This window comes from Micromesistius poutassou (assembly GCF_964030765.1).
Source record: "Micromesistius poutassou genome assembly, chromosome: 20".
Taxonomy (NCBI): domain Eukaryota; kingdom Metazoa; phylum Chordata; class Actinopteri; order Gadiformes; family Gadidae; genus Micromesistius; species Micromesistius poutassou.
Genome location: NC_140290.1, coordinates 6,093,748 through 6,115,248, shown reverse-complemented (window position 1 = coordinate 6,115,248; position 21,501 = coordinate 6,093,748). Strand labels below are relative to the sequence as shown.

The 21,501-nt window shown below is 49.0% G+C and overlaps 1 protein-coding gene across 1 annotated transcript in view; it reads right to left on the bottom strand.

Moving 5' to 3' along the window:
- Positions 1–21,501, bottom strand: part of LOC311365309 (receptor-type tyrosine-protein phosphatase U-like) — a 125,956-nt gene that overhangs the window by 15,357 nt on the left and 89,098 nt on the right. Inside the window, exons 7-12 of the mRNA XM_084484824.1 lie at positions 18,889–19,182; positions 12,428–12,826; positions 9,418–9,527; positions 6,907–7,108; positions 4,522–4,624; positions 3,025–3,328 (exon numbers count right to left, since the gene is read on the bottom strand). Of these exons, the coding sequence (XP_084340950.1) occupies positions 3,025–3,328; positions 4,522–4,624; positions 6,907–7,108; positions 9,418–9,527; positions 12,428–12,826; positions 18,889–19,182 (1,412 nt within the window). The remainder of the gene's footprint in view (positions 1–3,024; positions 3,329–4,521; positions 4,625–6,906; positions 7,109–9,417; positions 9,528–12,427; positions 12,827–18,888; positions 19,183–21,501) is intronic.

The following is a 21,501-nucleotide window of genomic DNA, read 5'->3' as shown; positions in this document are numbered from 1 at the left end:
TTGGTGTATTGTCGAGTGTGTGTGTGTGTGTGTGTGTGTGTGTGTGTGTGTGTGTGTGTGTGTGTGTGTGTGTGCGTGCATGTAAAAGTCAGCCTGCCCTTCAGTAACTCGAGGAGGGGAGACTGTTATGCTGTGGAGGATATAACCCCGTACTGTGAAGTGATGTAGTGTGTTCGCTCATTGACTCATTGACCCCCCACCTGCTGAGAAGAGAGGAAGGGAGCGTTATCAAATTAGCGTATTTTAAAATGTTATCACAGCCTCTGCGGGCAATTATGCTAGTCCGATCCTGTGCGGCTTCAAGTCTTTCTTTGACCTAAAATGGTGTCAAGCTGGGGGGGGGGGGGGGATGATATATGTACTACATTTTATTTAAATGATTGATATAAAGACAGAGAAACAGAGAGAAATGTGCTATTTGAGTAGACGTTATCATTGCTTGTAACTTCTAGTAAAGCATCCTCAGAAACCGTTGAGGTCGTTTACAGCTCTGATACAGCTCTGATACTATGGCGTCTACATAATTACGAATCATAGCACATAGCACACATTTCTATTATTTAGTAACTTCCGGGTAGCGAGCCTTGGAGCAGGCGTACGGACACGGGGGAGCGAACCCCCAAACCTCCCGGCCGGGAGTTGAACAGTCCCCTCACCACCGCGCCAGGGCCTATATATTATTCAGTTGGCTTTGGCTTTGTGTTGTTGGTCGGTGTGGTGTGGTGGCGGTCCCAGGTGATGGGGAGCCCGGAGCTCCAGTTATGAGCTCCATGACGGGTGGACCGGCGGGGCTGCCACGCGTGACTCACAGCCAGGCGAGGACTGCTGCAGCAGCCTGCAGGAGCTGCTGCAGCACTGGGTCCTCAACAGTGACCTAACAGCGCGTCACATCACAACACTATTTCTGTATTTGTTTGAACGAAAAAAGCTCCAAAAGGCACACCTTAATCGGTGCGAAGCGTTGTGTGCTTTTCAGATGAAATTTCGATCAAAGCTTTGTCGCTTTCGCATGGAATGATTTGAGTTTGATTCGTCATTATGTTATAAGATGTTTCATGTGTTTTTTAGTACTTTTTTTTTCACGCCGTACTCCCTTTTTGATCGTGTTTCTCGGGAAAGTCGTAACTCATGCCCTCTTCTTGCAGGAATCCAATCCATTCGGCCTGTTGAGCAATTGATTCAGCCAGAGATCATGTCCAAGGACCAGCTCAAGAGATCAGGGGAGATGGAGTGGATTCCGAGCAGCCAATCACAGGCTTTAGACTTGGTAGACGATTGTGATTGGATGCGCTCTTCACCTCTGCAATGTTTTTTATTCACATCCCAAGACGGTATCGCCTTTTGAAGAAGTTATGGATGGATGTGTTTAGTGTTTAACTTTTGTAACGTTGAAAAGACACACCATGAAAATAATATGGGTTATTATTGTACATATGGAATATGGCTGAGAAGACTGGATATAATTCTGAGGCATATCCAATATCCATATCTTGCTCACAAAGTCATAGTTTTCACTAAAGGGGATATAAAACCACGCGATGATAATCGTTGCGTGTTTTCCAAACGTTCGTATTGAAAAAGGTCATATCAGTGCGTTGAATTTCATGTTGGCATTCTGCAATGATTATATCTTAATACGGTAAAAGGTAAATACATCACCGTGCAATATTTTCTCTCTGTCAATTAATAATAATAATCTCAGCTGTAAAAGCTCCCTTACTTGAAAACGTGAACAAACTTGGCAGAACCCTGGTTGCAACACATCAGTCAAACAAATCAATGTTTTCTTCCAGGGTATGGTGGTCTTACGGACACCACATGAATGGAGAGGAGTTTATGCTGGGAAGGACATGTCCACCCAAATTTGTTCTTTACATTTCTGTTAAATGTCAAAATGCTATTGACATAGCAGTTTGTAATCCTCAGCTAATTTAACTCTCATTCAGTTCATGATGTCATGATGTGTGAGATCATGTGGTAACAGAGAGGCTTTGATTTCTGCCTCCACGACACAAACTCCAAACCGAATTTAGCTTCATAGTTGTACCTCCACCGAAACAATAAATTGTCTCAACATCAACAACCTTATTGTTTTCAACGGAGCAAAGCACCCACTGGAATTGTAGCGCAAATATATGCTTTGTTCGGATAGGACTGAAATCTATTTTAGGAGGTGAAAATTGAAAAACATTATTTCCGGTCTGTCCCGACAGGGCTGTGTGCTTTGGGCTTTACACTTTTTAATCCTGCCCGTTCCCATCAGCAACAACATGAACTGATAGTAATTCAGTTAAACAGTGAGCTTTGGTCATTGCCGGCCAAAGGATTAATGGGCAAAAAGCCCTGAAAACCAATAAGAAGCATTTAACTTGGGTGTTGTTGAATAAATAGACAGGGGGGGGGGGGGTTTCCAGATGAAGGGGTGGTTTCGTGGCATCTCTCAATTTCTCTTCCGCCACACATAAAAAAAACAAAAGCTGATGCAACGTGATGTCAAACAAGGGCGCCACGGACGCCCTGCCTGCCATGCATAAAACATTGTGAAGACTCAATGCTGCGCAGCAACCATATGCCCGGGTTCGATAACAGACCCTCGCCATGCAAACAGTCATGGTTCCGGCCCTGTCTTTTTTCAGCAAAGCTCAGCTGCCTCCAATTAAATCACGTATTCTCAAGCGAGCTGCGTTTGGGGAAAACATAGAGACTTGTTCACCCCTTTTTTCTTTTTTCACAAGCTCTGCATACATCTAAACCGACTGCCAGGGTTGATAATGTGTAACAAAATACGAATAAACTTCAATGCAGGAGGACTTTAAAAACGGTACGCCCTGAGAGGAAATACAATAAAATAATATAAGAAAAAATCGGGCAGATTTAAACTTTAGTTTCACCCCCGATGAAAACAGAGTAAGTCCGGGGGATGAAATAAAGTAAATCCGTGTGGATCTTGGGGGAAATATATACAAAGAGCAGACCGCTTACCAAGTAGCCCAAAAAAACAATTTTTTCCCCCCCCGTTCTCACCCCGCGGAAGTTGCTAGAGGCCTGGAAGTAGATGAGGTAGTTCTTGGTGGGGTCCAGCGGGCTGTTCCAGTAGCCGTTGTAGGTGTGGTTGTCCCCCACGGTGAAGGGCGTGGCCTCGGGCAGGCTGCTGGGGGCCAGCTCGGCCGTTTGGTAGTAGGGGGCCCCGCGCGCCACCGCCTCCCCGTGGGAGTTGGACGCCGGGAAGCAGTCGGTGGCGCCACTGAGCTCCCGCCTCTTCCTCTTCCTCCTGCGGCGCCGCGCCTGCCGCGAGCCGTCCTCCTCCACCACCACCACCTGGTAGGCGCTGCGGGGAGGGAAGGGAAGGTGGAGGTCGAACTACTTTCAGCCCTTTTTTCCCGGCAGATGCCAGGTATCACAAAATCGAGGAGTATGCCAAAGACATTTACACTTCAACACACTTTATTTATTATTAGCGATAAACATTTGAGTTTGCGCTTCGATCTCAATGTGTCGGGTTAGCCAAGAGGCTAATCTACATCGGGCAGGGTACAGTCGCAGTAAAGAAGAAGAGACATTATGTGAGGAAACATTAACGGTACGGTTGCATTACAAGTAATCAGTGGATGCAATGTCCACTCTTGAATAGCAGCAGGAAGTATACACAGGAGAGGGAGGTACAGCTCTGATGTTCTTTGAGCTGGTTTTAAAGAACTCTTGTTTCAATGAAGTATACCGTAGGGGAAGCCACAATGGCAGTGGAGATTCTAATAATAGTTCTGAATAAGTGCATGCAGTGATCTAGATACGGGTAGCATGTATCAATCCATTTTTTAATGCCGTGTGCCCATGCAAAGATGCAAAGATTCTAGTGTGCTAATAAGTATGAATTTCGAGAGAGTGGGTAATTATCGATTCATGTCGATCTTATAGGCAATGATTCACCCTCACTACCCAGGGGTCTGTCCATGGACTGTATAACATTAACAGGCATGACCGATGTTAAACAATAGGCAATCGATACCCATTTACCCTGATAAGAATAGGAAAAATGTGAATTTCATTAATACAAGTATCAGGGTTAGGTAGATATTTTGCTGATATATGCACCGCCAAACTACAAATGCACACCTGACCTCCGATCATCCAGAAACACAGCAAATCCCGAAACTACCATCTAGCCGTGTCGGAAATATTTGGGAATCCTAAGGTAGGCAGGTCCACTTTCATTTGCAAATGTAATTGTTTTCGCCCTGTATTTAACCAATGGGCACTATACATACATACATGTGTGTGTGTGTGTGCTGTGTGCGTGTGCTGTGTGCACGTGTGCTATGTGTGTGTGTGTGTGTGTGTGTGTGTGTGTGTGCTGTGTGCGCGTGTGTGTGTCTGTGCTATGTCAGCTGTGTGTGCTGTGTGCACGTGTGCTATGTGTGTGTGTGTGTGTGTGTGTGTGCTGTGTGTGTGTGTGTGTGTGTGTCTGTGCTGTGTGCGCTGTGTGTGCTGTGTGTGTGCAGGCGGGGGGGGGGGGGGGGGTACCTGACGGGGGCTCCTCTGCCCAGAGCGGGGCGCAGCAGCACTGTTATGGTGCCCTCTGTCTCACTCAGTGGCGACGGGACGTTCTCATAGTCAAACACAGGAGCTGGGGGAGAGAGAGAGAGAGAGAGAGAGAGAGAGAGAGAGAGCGAGAGAGAGAGAGAGATAATATAAAGGGAGTGATGAGGAGGACGTGGCACACGCTGTCAACGCATTTGACGAATGGGGGTCCTCTGAGCATCTGTGCTCAAATCACCCGGCGCTCATCCTTTCCTTAGATATCAAAGCAATGATCATTCAACCGTCAAATGCCAAGCTCACCCGGGCGCCAGCCTGCGCCGCCACTGATAGCGGCGGTGGCGAGGGGCGAGGAGCGAGGAGCGGGACCGCCTGCCAACCCGGGAGCCATCCGGGGGGGTGGGGCGGGGCGGGCTCCCGTAACTGGGGTAGATCTCAGAGGTACGGCACCGCTTAGCGGAGCTCCCGGGAAACTCCGGGGGAGAGTGTTTTAGTCTTGGCTCGGCTACAGGGAATTAGCTCCGGGATCGTAGCGCGGTAGCAGATTAAACTTAAACAAAGGGCGCGAGAGCGTGAAATGCGATAGAGGCAACGCTTCAGTCAAGCGGGGAAGGAAACAACCTGTGCTGCCTCCCCCCCCCCCCACCCCGGCCACCTGGGTTAAAACTACTCCCGAATCAAAGACTCGAGTGGAACACGGCAAACACATGCGTGTTTTTCCCCCAGGTGTACGTGTGCAAACACAACATCGATTCAGTCTTCGCACACACACACACACACACACGTTATCACACGCATCCCTCCCTTCACACATGCACACACACACGCACACTCACCTCCCCTACACACACACACACACACACACAGACACCCCTCACCTGCACAACCCAAAAATCTTGAATTATAGAAAGCGATGTCAAACTGTGGTGGGGTCCACTCCTTGCTACGTGGTGTAATCCGTCATCATGAATAAACCAGTGGCGTGACATTACACATGCACGCTCACCACTGACTCAGTGGCACGGTGGGGCTGGGCCCCCACGGGCTCAGAGCTAACCAGCGGTAGGTGCAAATCCATTCAATATGGCCGACAGCAGCACCTTTCCTCTCCTGCGGACGCTGCTCCTCATACCAGTCGGGCTATTTAAGATTAATTGGGTGAAATACATATTTTGCTCCAGGTGCTGAAATCAGGAGAGCCACATAAAGCCCAGGTAACAGCGAGCCGAGGTCCATGTTGTAAAGAGCACGGAGGCTGATTGAAAAAGGCAGTGAAGATTCTGATTGGCAGAGCCCCCCCCCCCCCCCCTAGAACCTAGAACCTAGCTGTTGATTACTAAGATGGACGCACGCCATTCCTCTGCGCCGGAGGAGTGTGACATGATGAGGCGAGCCGCGGAAAAGGTCAAGCGCATATGTAAATGTGAACAGGAGACCGAGAGAAAAAGGTCGGGGACATGCCATAATACCTATGCGCCGTGATTACATTCACCACACACACATGCACGTGAAACACAAGTCGTATGCCGTTGATGGAAAAAAAAAACACGCTTTCGGCTAGGTTTGCTACTGAACTGACACGAAGATTGAATATTCACATAAATACTTCTGTGAATCAGTGAGGTATTGTACTACCAGAGGCTTTAAACACAATATATGTATGTTACTAGTAACTAGTGTTAAAGGGAAACTGTATCGTCCCCGTGCGGAAATCCGTCTGGTCTTGTGTTGTTACTAGTGATGTTACTAGTAACTGACTATGCTTTCCCACACCTTTTAATTATTTATACAGGACTAACACCCGGATTTATCCACTGTTTGCTAGTTTTCCATACAACAAAGCAATTTGTTGACAAAGTGGTTTTATATGGCTCTACAATGTGTGGTCATAAAATGAGATGTGTGTTTGTGTGTGTGAGAGAGAGAGTGTCTGTGAGAATGTGTGAGAGTGGGGAGTAAAGGGAGTGTCATTAGACACAGACAAAATATTTGTTCCACCAAAGGCCCTACGGGTCCTCAGTCCAGAGCAGAAGGGGGCTCTCTTCAGAGCATAATGTCTTTTAGGACTTACTGTTTATCAGGCCATGGCACTCGCTTCAATATTAACATTCAACGCACACATAGAGACACACACACACACACACACACACACACTCAGTCACATCCACAGAAACACCCAGTCACATCCACACACACATCCATTCACACTCTCACACTCAACAACACACACACACACACTGTCGCATACACAAACAGACACACAAACACTCACATTCATCACACATGTAGTTCACCACACACAGTCACATCCAGTCATACACACACACACACACACACACACACCACGGCGGGCCTCCTCTCCTGGCTCACCAGAGATGTTGGTGGTGATCTCCGTCAGGGCCGTCTGTCCGAAGCCCTTGGCGGTGCGGGCGCGCACCGACACCAGGTAGGTGGTGCCCGGGTGGAGGCCCGAGAACATGTGGTAGGTCTCGTTGCGCAGCTTGGACACGGTGCGGCGGGGGCCCGGCACGTTGATGCCAGGGTCCGACGACTCGATGCTCTGGTAGCTGATCTGTGTGTGTGCAGGGCGGGAGGGGAGGGAGGAGGGGGGGGCGGAGACATATCGGGGTTGAAACATCCTGAGGTTCACTCAATGAAAAAAATGCACCTTTCTCTTTCTCATGTATTAAATAATTCAAAAAAAAAAAAAAACGCCTCGATGCAAAATGTTCCCATTAGGATCCGAAAAAAAAACGGTGGTGGAGGGATTTAGTGTGGAGTTAAAAGTTCTGAGCGTTGTAGTTTGGCGCCGGGCCAGCTGATTAGCCCTCGTCTGCCGGCCCCTCTGGGTGGGGGGGGGGGGGCTCGTTAGTGAACGCAGATTGTTGATTTCTCTGCTTCTCTCTTTGGGAGTCCTACAGCACTGAACCGAGAAGTCTTTTTTTTTCCTTGTGACAGAAGCGGTTGACCTCACAAATCCGCGCGGTGGCGTGCGGGTAATGGCGGCGGTGACTATAAAACATGATTGATGAGGTCCAGGCGGGTGGTACGCTCCGGGTGTCAACCTCGACGGTAGCCAATCACGGGGGCCTGGGTGAGGAGCCTGTATGAAGGTGAGAGGGGCACGCGAGGGAAAGTCGTGGTTGTGCAATCCCCAACGGAAATGTGGCTCTGCGGTTCTGCCACATTAGACGACAGCGAGAGGATCCACTTTCCTCTGCTCTGGTTTTCTTTGTGATATCCCCCCCCCCCAACCCCCCTGTCTGTGGTGGATGTGGAGTCTAAGAACTTCTCTTCTTACCATCATACCAGGGGAAGGCAAGGGGGGGGGCGCGTTTCATTTTCTACGTCCGGGAGCAATGCGAGCAGAGCACATTTGACAGCGTCTTGAGTATGAGCTTCAAGAAAAAAATACAAAAATCGAGAAGCCCCCGATCTCACGATACACTTCCTACGTCCGGGGAGCATCAATAATTAAATAGAAACATTTAAATGTTCTCCCCCTTCTTTCCCCCGCCCGCCCTCCACCCATAACACCAGCAGCTCTTTACTCCTAGTGAATGTGTCCCACAGGGAAGACGAGTCATTACAATAGCCCTCCCCTCTCTATGTAATTACAGTCTGAGGCTACGGTATGAAAACATAAATCCCCACCCCTCCCCCCCCCCCCCCCCCCCCACCTCGACTTCTTAAAGTAGCCACCACCGATCGATGAAAGCCAGGGCTTTAAGTATTAACGGCAGCTCTTCACAGAGATAACTCCTCCGTCTGAGCCAAGACAAAGGGATTTCAAACAGAAGACGGAGAGAGGTGGATGGAGACGAACAGAGGAAATGGCCGGCACAACAGAGAAACACAAACGTGGGAGAGGAATGGGTGTCGTTCCCTCGTCGATATGAGTCATTTCACCGGAGGGAAAGAGAGGGGGGGATGGTGAATAAGCAGAGACTGGGAGACACACAGAGATTTAGGGGAACAAGCACTGTGCAACACCTGTGGAACATTAGTCTTGTGGAGCCAGCTGTTCCTTGCATCATTTGTTCAAGCTATCGTGGAACGAGGAGAAGTTCAAAACAAAAATGCTAACGAAACACGGCTGGTTCCTAGAAGAATTGCCAATGACCGGGGAGGGCAAAATTGTGCTATCACTATTGTAATCTCGTAAAAGGCCCCCTGGTAAAACATAGAGTAGCACGACAATATACTATAAATGAGAAAATCTTGTCTAAAGTGGATATTTTGCATTTATATAATGTGAGGGACGTCCATTGGGGGGGATTTTCAGTCACGCTGTTGAGCGACAATAAAGTTTCTTCTGAGTCTGAATCCCTCCCAGGGGCTGTACGCGGGCCCCACGCCCAGCCATGCGAGGCCATCCAGATATACCAATTTGCATTTTGCATCAGTCTGGCATTGGCTGGGCAGCGCTTGATTACAAAATATAGGCGTGGCCTTACCTAAAAAACAAACCAACAGCCTATTAAAGCCGATTAAATAACTCTGTAATGCTCATGCTTTACTCGCTGCTGCCAGATTGATCGGCAAATTCATAAATATTCTCCTTGGAGAAAAGCCTTCCGGGCTAATTTCTGTTAATCTTTTAACATGCTTTTTTTGGTCTATTTCACATAAAACGCTCTTAATTGCGCCGTCGATTGCTGCACCTCTGGCGGCGCCAGTGTTCTGAGATCACGCAGAGCGTAGCCCTCCTTGTTCGCCACGAATGGAAAGCTGCTCCCGCTAGCTTGGCCATTTGTTGGAGGGGGGCCTGAGGCTAGAGCGATCTCCACAAGAGAGACAGAAGGGGGCCTGGGGACACCGGCGTGCTCCTCTGACGCCGGCCCAGACCCCGCCGCGCCGTGATTAGAGGGAGAGTCATACCTCATACTGAGTGATGAGTCCATTGGGCTCCAGAGGCTCCTCCCACTTGAGGAAGATCATGTCGTCCAATGGGGTGAAGGTCAAGGATTCTGAGGCGATGCCGCCGGGAACTGGGGAGGTTGGGGAGAAAGGGAAAGAAAACAAACACATAAACATCAAGCACACGCACACACACACACACACACTAACAGGTAGTCATTCACACACACCGACACACGTACAATACCGACACTCATGGCTCAAACTAATGGTCTCCAGGTAATGGACTATGTGCCGGCTTTAGCCAGGGGTGGGGGGGGGGGGGGGGGGGCCTTCAAAGTCCCTGGTCGGAGAAAGAGAAATGGACGATGGGGGCCAGAGAGAGAGAGTGAGAGCAAGAGGGAGAGTGAGTGAGAGAGAGAATAACAGAGAGAGAGAGAGCGAGAGCAAGACAGCGCAAGAGAGAGAGAGAGAGTAACAGAGAAAGAGAGATAGAGAGATAGATAAGAGATAAGATAGAAGCAAGAGGGAGCAAGCGAGAGAGCAAGCGAGAGAGAGAAAAAAAAGAGAGAGAGAGAGAGAAAGAGCGAGAGAGAGAGAGAGAGAAAACGAGAGAGAAAGCGGAAAAGAGAGGGGGCTATTTTTCTGGGCTCTCCGTGCGACAGTGGTGATGAAATAGGATGTGTGTACGAGGCGTCCCGCCACGCTGGGCCCCTCATTGGGAGGCACCGGAGTCTCTCCCCCCCCCCCCCCCCCCCCCCCCCCTCCGGATGCCCGTGGGCGTCCGCTGGGCTGATGACAGAGCGCCGCGTCACGGCCAGCGACACGTTTATTGCTCTTCTTTAGCACCACGCCGATGCCAGGGACACGATGAAGGAACCGACAAGACAAAGAGGTTTTTGATAATCTATAGGATACAAAGGATTCGAAGACGAGAGCCCAATATAATCATTCTCCCTTCTCTTTGTCATGATCTGTGTGTGTGTGTGTGTGTGTGTGTGTGTTATGGTGTAGTGAAGGTGTGTGGGCGGCCGTCGGTGTGTGTCTGCGCAAGCCCCGCTCACCCCAACATCTCTGCATGAGAAAGACAACAGAATCTATGTTTCTCCAGCCTGGTTGCTCAGCCTCTATCTCTCTCCCTGTCACTTTATCTGTCTTTCTCTAACGGTATACTGCCCTTTCTATCTTTAACTATCTTTCACTCTCGCTGCCTCTCCTTCGTCTTTCTCTTTGGAGTCATCTCACTGCTCCCACACAGTCCACAGCACCCACACAGTCCACAGCCCCATCACCAGCATCGCAACCATCATCACCTCCACCAGCACCACTATATCCACCATCACAATACCAACCACCTCCATCACGATCTCCACCATCGATTTGCACCACCATCATCATCCATGCCACCACCAACAGCACCATCACTATCTCCCACCAACACCCCCATTACCACTTCCAGCACCACCACCTCCATCACCACTTCCACCACCACTAGTCCACCAATAACACAACTATCCCATTCTGAACCAATGCCTCCACCACCAGCACCACCTCTTCCACCTCCTCCACTCTTACCTGTGGTACTTGTAATTTAGATTGCTTATGTATTCTCTTGTTGTAATTCAATTGATTGTTCAGGGAATTAGTTTGAGACTAATTTGACACATTTATCCTGCTGTGAAGAAAAAACTCAACGTAGACAACGATAACAGAGATTAGCTGTGATGTATGGGTCTTTAACGACGTTGTTTACCCCTGCTACGCTGTGACTTCAAACCCTGCAGTTCGTCTTCAATATGCGGCGGCTTCAAATGTTGGCCGGTAATTTAAAAGTCCGGGGGAATCGACCGCTTTGGAAGATTAAGATTGGCATTCTGCCCTCATGGATTCTCTGCGGGGTCAACATTATCTCCCAGTGGCGTGTAACGACAGTGTACACAACGGCCCGCGCAGCAGCGCTATTAGCATGCAACCCTCCTCCTTCCCTGGTTGTGGCCGGCGACGGGGAATTTGCATCAGAATGCTTTTGATATGCTGATGCACACCGGAAAATATTAGTAGCGAGATAAGCAAAAAAAAAACAACAACATCAACCCAAAACACCGGTGTGCCCTTTGTCCGTACCCCCCCACCCCTTCCGGGACATTCTTCATTGGCCTCCGTTTAAAAGGGCCGACGGACTCTTTGGTTACGCTGACTCAGCCCGCTTCACCAGTCGATAGGACTGCGTTTTTGTTGTTGTTTTTTAATTATTATTGCATATTCATGCCACTACTCTCGCCACCAACCGGTGGCACAATAACTACGGGAGTGTGGCGGTGGGGGGGATGTGGGGGGGGCAGTGTGGCGGTGGGGGGGGCTGTGGGCGGGGGAGTGTGGCGGTGGGGGGGCTGTGGGCGGGGGAGTGTGGCGGTGGGGGGGCTGGTGTGGGTGGGGGGGGGGGGGTGTGCGCCATCAGCATTCTCAGCAGCCGGCCAGCGCTTTGCCCACTCATAATGGGCTGCTGCTGACCTGCTGGCTGCTGTGATCAAACGGCGGGCGGCCCCGCTGCTCAGCAGGTGGTGGGGGGGGGGGGCAGTCAGCCGCGCCCACAGAGGCACCAGCTCAGAGTCCCCTCTCAAGGCTTATGCCGGCACATGCACACACACACACACACACACACACACAACACTGATGTATGCTACTGCAGATGCACGTCGTACTGACGTACACATAGACTGACGTACACATAGACTAACGTACACTATTGTACATGCACGTCACACTGACGTACACACACACACACACACTGACGTACACAAAAATGGCACTAGCGAATAAACAATCATACACACACGATATTGTCATTGCACAAAAGTACATATAAACAAACAGACGTTAACATGCGTCAGACGTACACAAACACACACACACACACACACACACACACTAACGTATACACACATACTGTACACAAACACACAAAGACACACACACACACACACAAAGACACTGCATCCATCAAACCCCCCCCGCCCCCCCCCCAACTCACTGTCCTCCTCCGTCTGGAAGGTGACCTCGCGGCTCTCCTTCTTGCCCTCGGGGTTGGCCAGCGTCAGCCGCACGTGCACGGGCCTGAAGGGCGGCAGGTCGCGCAGCGTGAAGTGCGACGCGTTGCGCTCGATCGACAGGCACTCGCGCACCGTGGCGTTGTTCCCCGGGCCCGCCACGCCGGCCCCGCCCGCTCCCGCTGCGCCGCCGCCGCCATTGACGCCGCCGCCGCGGCCCCCGGAGGCTCCGCCCCCACCCGTGGGCATGGAGTAACGGTAGCAGAGGGAGACGCTGTAGCTGTGGCAACGGGTCAGGTTGTAGCCGAGGGGCTCCCACTGCAGGGCCAGCTGCCGCGGCTGGATCTCCGTGGCGGTCAAGCCGCGCAGGGGCCTCATGGGCTCTGAGAGAGAGAGAGAGAGAGAGAGAGAGCGAGAGAGAGAGAGAGAGAGAGAGAGAGAGAGAGAGAGAGAGAGAGAGAGAGAGAGAGAGAGACACAGAAGGTTAGCGTCCGTGACGGCACCCGTTGCCCTCCTAACCGTCCCCGGGAGGATGGAAGGCTGCCTCTCTGCGGGGGGGCCCCTTTGAGGCTGTAACTGTGATTAAGGGCTGGTCAAATGAAGTCGACTAGACGGGAGCGAGAGAGAGAGAGAGAGAGAGAGAGATGGAGGGAGGGAGAGAGAGGAAGAGCTAGAGACAATGAGAGAGAGCGCTAGAGAGCGAGAGCAGATGGGATGTGACACATGGAAGGTATGGGATGATATGGGAAGACTTTTTTTTGGTCATATCCGTCTCATCTGGGGTTATATTTGTCCCATGAGTAATCCATGTATGATGTTGTGTACATCGAATAAGCCGTCATTCTTTACCTCTCCCCGCTTCTTGCCGACACGGTTCGGATTTCATAATTCAACCACTCATCCACTATGGATCCTCAAAAAATGCACTAACAACATCTACAGCCCTGAAAAAGCCCTGAAGCGATCTAGTTCCATATCAAATTCTCCCCCCTCGACATTAACATCGCGTCTATCTATAGCACCCCCAACCGCAACATCTACAACTCAAACCTGAGCCCCAGGAAGCAGAGACTTGTGCATCCGCAACACAGGAACCCAGGGCCATTACCCACCGTTGTGGGTGGCCGCGCACTTCCCTACGCACTGGTCTCCGGCTGTGTACGGATGACCGGGAAGTCCTATAGAGCACAGAGCAAGGCCCCGGACGCCCCCCCAGGGACCGGTCATTAGGCGTTGATGATGGGCCTAATAACCATCGCCCGAGTGTCAGGCTGGGATAACTCCCTTCCCCATCACGCTCCGAGGTCCCGCCGCCCGGCGAGAGGTGGCCAGGCGTTGCTCAGGAGGGCACTAGCCCTGAACGCTCCGTAAGAGGCTTGACAGGCTTTACAATACGCTGGATTTGAAGAGAGGGCTTAATATGGGCGGTGGGTTCCTGGCCAGAGATACCGTTTGGAATGCGCGTTATCGTGTTTAACACCGATGTGGGTGAGACTGGTTAAATAAACACGGACCTCGGGGGTGGCATGTGGCTCAGGAGGTAGAGAGGGTTGGCTGGTGAACGGAAGGTTGCTAGTTCGATCCTCAGCTTCTCCTGAGTGTCGAGGCGTCTCTGAGCAAGACACCTTTCCCTAACTGCTCCCGACGAGTTGGCTGTCGCCTTGCGTGGTTGACTCCGCCGTCGGTGTGTGAATGTTTGCATGAATGGGTGAATCTAAGGCAATATTGTAAAGCACTTTGAGTGGCCACTGGAAAGAAACGTGCTCTATAAATGCCATACAAATGTCCATTTACCATGTGCATCTATGAAACACGTATTATGGCAGCAATGGATTAATTTTTTTGCTGAGGTATGGTTTTCCGGAGTGATAACATAACGCATGTTTAATTACCTAATATCCCCAGTATTCTTTGAATGCTGTCACGACGGCAGCTGTTTATTCCAGTAGCTGAATTCTGAGCTCTTGACAGGTTTAGTGTCTTCCGATAAAAAATACGATGTTATGAAGAAATTTATGAATAATTTCAGAACATCCAAGAGGAGATTAATAATATCATGATTTATTATGATGGAGTCACAGCGAGATGAACGACTTTATTATGTTGGCATGCTTCTGAAGCAAACATGATCCATCAAGTAGGGACCCGGACCATGATCCATCAAGTAGGGACCCGGACAGCTGCCAGATACCAGCGGCGTGTCTGTCATTCTTACATTCTCCAGTGGAGGCAGGGCAAACACTGGACATTTAGGGGAGCATGTGACTGTGAATATGTCTGTGCATCTGTTTGTGCCTGTGTGTGTCTGTGCCTGTCTGCATGTGTGCCTGTGCATGCATACACAAACGTGTGTGTATGTGTGTGTGTGTGTGTGTGTGTGTGTGCATCTGTGTTTTTGTGTGTGTGTGTGTGTGTGTGTGTGTATCTGTGTGTGCATACACAAACGTGTGTGTGTGTGTGTGTGTGTGTGTGTGTGTGTGTGTGTGTGTGTGCATCTGTGTTTTTGTGTGTGTGTATCTGTGTGTATCTGTGTGTGTGCCTGTGTATACATACGTGTGTGTGTGTGTGTGTGTGTGTGTGTGTGTGTGTGTGTGTGTGTGTGTGTGTGTGTGTGTGTGTGTGTGCGCACGTGAGTTTGTGTGTGTGTGTGTGTGTGTGTGTTTGGGAGAGGCTTAAATTATGAATAGGAGAAAAAAAGATGCTGGGTTAGCTCACTGCGGTCCATTCATGGCCAGTGCTTTGCATTCTGGTCCGGCCACACAACAACACACACAGTGGTCTGACTGGACTAATGTGAGGCGGGGAGAGCGAGATGAAGAGTGGAGTAGGAGAGAGAGAGAGAGAGAGAGAGAGAGAGAGAGAGAGAGAGAGAGAGAGAGAGGGTGAGGAAGAGGAGTTGGAGAGCGATAGAGATAAGGGAGAGAGAGAGGGAGAGGGAGATAGACAAAGAGAGAGAGAGGATGGTGGGAGAGAGCAAGGGGAGAGAGAGAGAGAGAGAGAGAGAGAGAGAGAGAGAGGGACAGAGAAGATGGGGAGAGAGAGGGAGGGAGAGAGAGAGAGAGAGAGACAGAGGGACAGAGAAGATGGGGAGAGAGGAAGGGGGAGAGAGAGAGAGAGGGACAGAGAAGATGGGGAGAGAGAGAGAGAGAGAGAGAGAGAGAGAGAGAGAGAGAGAGAGAGAGAGACAGATGGACAGAGAAGATGGGGAGAGAGAGAGAGAGAGAGAGAGACCAGGTCTCGCAGATGATCCTGGTGGGTGACGGGGTGGTGTTAGACAGTAGGGTGGGACTGAGGGGGTTGGAAGGGGTCAGGCCCCAGCTGCTGTGACCACAGCTGTCTCTCTGTCCAGCGCCACGTGTCAGTGAGAGTGCCACAGACGGCTGCTCATGATCAGGCCTCTCAGGGGGGCCAGTTGGTGAGATAATGATGACACACTATTTAAGGCCCTTCCCCCCCCCCTAACCCCCAACCCCCCCTGATCCCGAGAGGATTTCAGGGTCATTTTCAGACTAATTCAGCAAACTTTCTGCCACCACTTTTTTTTTTTACTCCTACCGTTTTCTCTAACTTCTTGCATTTCCTAATTCCTAACTCAGGGTGCCACGGATCTCGAGCTGGTTCCCGGCCTTGGCTCAGGGAAAAAGAGAAAAATCAAGGTTTTGTTTGAGAACACTTGTCTTTGTTTGAGAACACTCAGAGGCAAAATGTGGAGCGGTGCCGGCGGTGACACTGCTGGCCTCGTCGGTCCACTCGTCGGTTTAAAAAACGCGTCTTGGCGGTCTTCTGCTGTCTTGACTCTGTTCTCTCCCTGCGTTGTTTCTAAGATGCTGTTTGAGACCGCTTGAGGTGTTGTTTCTTGCCCTACGCCAACTACTGAAGTGATTCTATTTTTGCCTATATGCTATATATTAGGGATGTTAACGACTCAGTATTTTGTGAGTCGACATGTCGGAGTCATGAGTCAACAAATCGATCGATTAAAAAAAATAATAATTTGGCCCCGCGGCTGCAGCAGTTGCGGAGCTCAAAGGGTCTGCGCTGTCCTTTAAGACAGCGGCCCCATATTGCAAAGGTTGCGCTCAGAAGCACACCAATAATGCATTTGATGATGATAAACAAAATATCACAGAGCATAGAGCAGGATTGTGAACATTTACAATCATGTCAATTTACAATAGGCAAAATGTGTTGGCGTCGGCCGACTCATTTTTAAAATTAGGATATTAATGCTGCGCGCCTCCTCTTTGCAACGGAATTTAAGACATGAAACCATTTAATTTGTTGTACGCGTTGTCATGCACGCAGGCTGCCACTCTGTCGGCTATTATCAAAATTGTATCTCTCCGGTCAAATTGTCAGATTGAAATTTGCTAATAATCTGTCTAAATAATAGTCTGCTGACACTGCTCCTCTTATCGATACCGTAAGCCTGCGACGAGATGCCCTTGCTGTGATAACAGCGCTCCGTGGCTATGGAGGATTGCATTTCTCCACAGCCTGCAAAGTCCTCATACGCGATCTGAACGACATTAATGCAGAGTGGGCCAAGCTTGTGTTCCCTGTCTCTAGTGTTTTGTGTGCTTTGACGGCAGTGGGTCTGCTTATAGGTCGGAATGAAGTGGCCACCGATTCTTGACAAGGGTGGTACTTTAATCACACAACCGGACTTGTTTGTTTCTTCACTAGACTGACATACGCTACCGCTCGCTCTCCTCGCTCATCCGCTCACTCGCTCACTCGCTGCCACACACACTGCCATTCTCGCGCACACACATATGCTACTCTTAAGTTCATGTTTTTTCCCATCGATTTGAAAGTTAGGTTAGACTATTATAGATGTTGCATTCTATACGGCCTGATTATTCATTATTTAAGCTACATATCCTAATGCCGCTAAGGACAGATCTCACGGAGAGAGCCTGCTCCTTCGCTGTACATTTTCTCCAGCCGCAGTCATAGTTTGGCGACATGGCACGGTGTAATCTGGCTCGAGAAATGAGATCAGATCGCGGAACCCCTTCGCCTCGACTACGTTTATGGGCAGCATATCTCCGGCTATCATTTTTAATTGGTTATTTTGAAAACAGAAAGTTGTTGCAACGTTTTGAACAGGACATTTAAGAAATTTATACATAGAATTGACTTGAGCGTTGCTCGTTGAGTCGACACATTTTTAACATCCCTACTATATATATATATATATATATATATATATATATATATATATATAGCTGATTTGTGCAACATTTCCAGCAAAGGGGCAGCTGTCAGCCGTTCATACCTTAATATAATTTTTATTTTTATTTTGCCAATTCCAATCCTATTAAGAGCTTGCAAGTAAGCTAGCCCATATGTACCTGGTAATATCGCCAGCATTTCCTCCCTAGAGTCTCCCTACACGTCTTAAGGAACAACAAACTCATGCCATGTTGTCATTAATTATCTGACTGACTGTGTTGTATGAACTTCCTAGGGCTGCCACCGAGGTTATAGCCTGATGAACTCGGGTCTGACTGCGAGGTGTTCTGAGTAGGCATGGGCAAAATGATTCTTTTCCGGGAATCAGTTCTTTCAGTTCCCTTCACTATCACAAATCGTTTGTTTGATTCGTTCGTTCAGTTCGTTCAGTTTGTTAAGTCATATGGTCAGTTACGTCATTTGGCAGGGCGTCTCAGGTGTCTGGCCTCACCGCTTTGCTTTTAAATATGAGGTACGCCCGCAAACGGAGCCTTTTAAACCACCAGAAGGTCTCAGACGGTGACGGTGCTCGGGAAAACAGCTAATTTCTGTAGCATTAGCCTACGACGCCGCTCGAGCATTACGTGTGGTTTGAGAACGTTTTAGACTCAATCAATATGAGAACGTTTTAGACTCAATCAATATGAAGTCGAGGGGAGACGAAGCTCTGTTCGTTTGTATCTTTTATTTACGTGACCATATTTTTATTTTATGTTAAAAAAAAAAGGAATCAGTTCTCTTCTTTTTGGGAATCAGTTCTCGTCGTTCACCTTCGGGATTCGTTCGTTCTGACCGAATCGTTCGCGAATCGCCCATGCCTAGTTCTGAGTGTGTTCCATTTCCATATACCGACGTGAAACAACTTCATTATTTATGTCTACACTCGTGCACAGGCCTAAGCAAGAAATGGAACGCGCCCTGTAATTATTAACGAGCCGCATCTGTGTGTACACTGCTATGACGATGCTGTTCACATTAATTCAAAGCGTTGAGGTTACTTCTGAAATGCCGTTCTCTGAGGTAACAGTAACCGTGACACCCACCGAAACGCATGTTGAGAAAGACAACTTTTAGGGGACTCACGTATCACCGTTCTATGAGTTAGACGAGCGAGACGTCGAAACGGATCTTAGGGAAGACAACCGTCAGTCCGCGACTGGAGGACCAGGAGGTTTAAAAACCGCGGCAAGCGCCCCCCCCAACTCACCGGCGCACTTGGTCCTGCTGGTGAGGGGGGGCCCCGGGGCCCCTGTGCCCCCGTCCCCGGGCCGGGTGAGCAGCACGCTGATGCGGTACTCGGTGTCGGGCTCCAGGTGCCAGACCTTGTAGGTGAGGGAGCCCACGCCGTGCGTCTCGGTCCAGGGCGACTGGCTGGCCCGGTACTGGATCTCGCGGCGGATGACTGGGCCGTCCCCCACGATGGAGTTGGTGTTGAGCTGGATGATCAGGTAGGTGGGGCCCGCGCGCAGGAGCTGGGGCGGCGCGATGGGTGTGGGGGGCACTGCGGAGGAATATTATGAATAAAATAAAAGGTTATTCGTTTTAATGGAGTTTTTATTACTCCCTCAGTCGTAAAGAAGTAATAAAGATAGTAAAACACAATAAGAACACTGACTATGCCAGTATAAATATGACAACCAACAACAGTGAGACATCAAAACATTAGGGACATAAAAGCCATAAAAACCCTACATGGGTGTGTATACTAGGGATAAGCCGTCGTCAATTTATTCCAAAAAGGGTATTTAAAAGATAGTGAAAAGGTAGGTTCTGCTTTCGGAGCTATTCTTCAGTTCATAAAAGGTAATCTGATAGCTGAGGTGAGGGAAACTGAAAAAAAATTATATTCAATGGTGAAGAAAGAGGAGACAGTTGGAATATATTGCTCCCTGTTTGAGAGACGATGAACACATTTTCCAACAGAAAAGTCAAGGATTTAATCACATCTGTGTGGTCTCCCCCCCCCCCCCCCCCCCCCCTTTTATACTTTCAATAATAGAAATCCTGAGCTGTAACGCGTGCAAAGGAATCTGTTCATCATCTCCGACACTGTAAGTGACTCTTGAACGGACCAAAGCCCTAATTTTCACTCTAATGAAGTCGAATAATGGGCTTATTTTCGAGAATGATAGCATGATTAATTCCATTTATTTTCCAGGGAGAAAAAAAGAAAAATGAGCCAATGTAAGGACATAATGACCTCATTAGTTACATGAAACCTAATTAGTCTCACATGTCCACCTGTGGACAGAATGGGGCCTCGTGTAATATCGGGTTGTTTGTTGACTAAAATATGACCTAACGCAATGAGCACAACGCACTCCGCTGAAACACCAAACACTTAATTAACAATGCGGTACACAAGGACCTAGGCAAGGCAAACACGAGTATGAGTATGTTTGTGTAAGGACTGTGTTCTGAATGCAGAACACGCCTGTGTTTGTGTGTGACAGGGACTAATGCTGTCACTATGGCCCTATCAAATTGGTATTGTAAGAAAACAACTTCATTAAGTTTTAACTTCCTCATGCAAATCCTCAAACATGGACGCTACCGAGCCCCCAGGAAGATGGTTCAAGTAATTGGTAACCACACCAGCAGGGGAAGATATCCAAACTCTGTTCATATGGAGATCACTGAGGAAATGATGCAGCTAGGGCACAGAGGATCCTACTGCACCATTATGATCTGTATAAATGTGTCAATTCATACTAGGGTTGCAGCAATATATTAAATTCATACCTTCATTACAATACGAATGTCTGCAGTATCATATCAAAGCCAAGTATATTACACCCCCCGCCCCCTTACTTAAAAAACTGCTATGTAGGCTTACCTTTTAATTGGCACTATGATTGAGGAGAGATAGGCTTGGTAAGAGTTAGTGAATATTGTCTTACTCATGCCTGGAGCTGAACAAGGGAATGGTGAGTGGGAGAGGTGTAACGCGATCAAGCAAACTTTACTCTTCAACACAGAACAAACAAGAGGCTATTGGAGGAAAGTTTGGAAATCTAATGCAGACTTAAAACTTTATTCACAACGCCATAGTGGTGTCTATTAGGGGTGTGAACGGTTACAAAAAATTGTAAACGGTTACACGACCCCTTTTTATTCGTGTACACGTTAACCGTTTTTTTTTTGAGTGGACCGCAGTCGCGCTATTGAGAATGAGTCACGTGATTTTTGGGGAGGGGAGGGGAGGGGTTTGAGCCCGTCCGCCATGATGGCATCCACGGCTATCGGTTGCCAGGGGCAACGTTGTCAGAGCGGCATAGAGACAGATAAGTAAATACGCAACATAGAGACGCAGGAGACATTACGAGATAGAAATAAAAAAATAAATGGAGAAGAATAAGGCGAAGGAAAAGGGTCCTAGTGAAAATGCAGAGAACACAAGAAGACATTAGAAAGTTTCCATTATAGTCAATGTAGGCTATTCCACTGGATACGGCAGCGGCACGGCACGGAACCGTCACCAAACCGGCACTACTTTTTTTTTGAAAGTTGCCGGTTCGCAGCCGTGTCTCAGAACACTTGTACAGCCATTCCGTTTATGATGTTTATGATCTTTATTCATTAATTGCGCCGCGGCCGAACTGACGCGGATATTCTCTGATATTATGTAAGCATAAGCATCGCGGAAACCACTGCTGTCAAAAGACGCTGATCCATTTTCACTGTTGACGCGAGTTGCTCTAGTTCTACCTCCACGGCCCTGCAGCGGGCAATTATCGGACAAGATTGTCCGATGTGTGATGTTCCGTCTTGTGTTCGAATCTCATGTATTTGTATTTACGATCGGAGAGCAACAAATGGG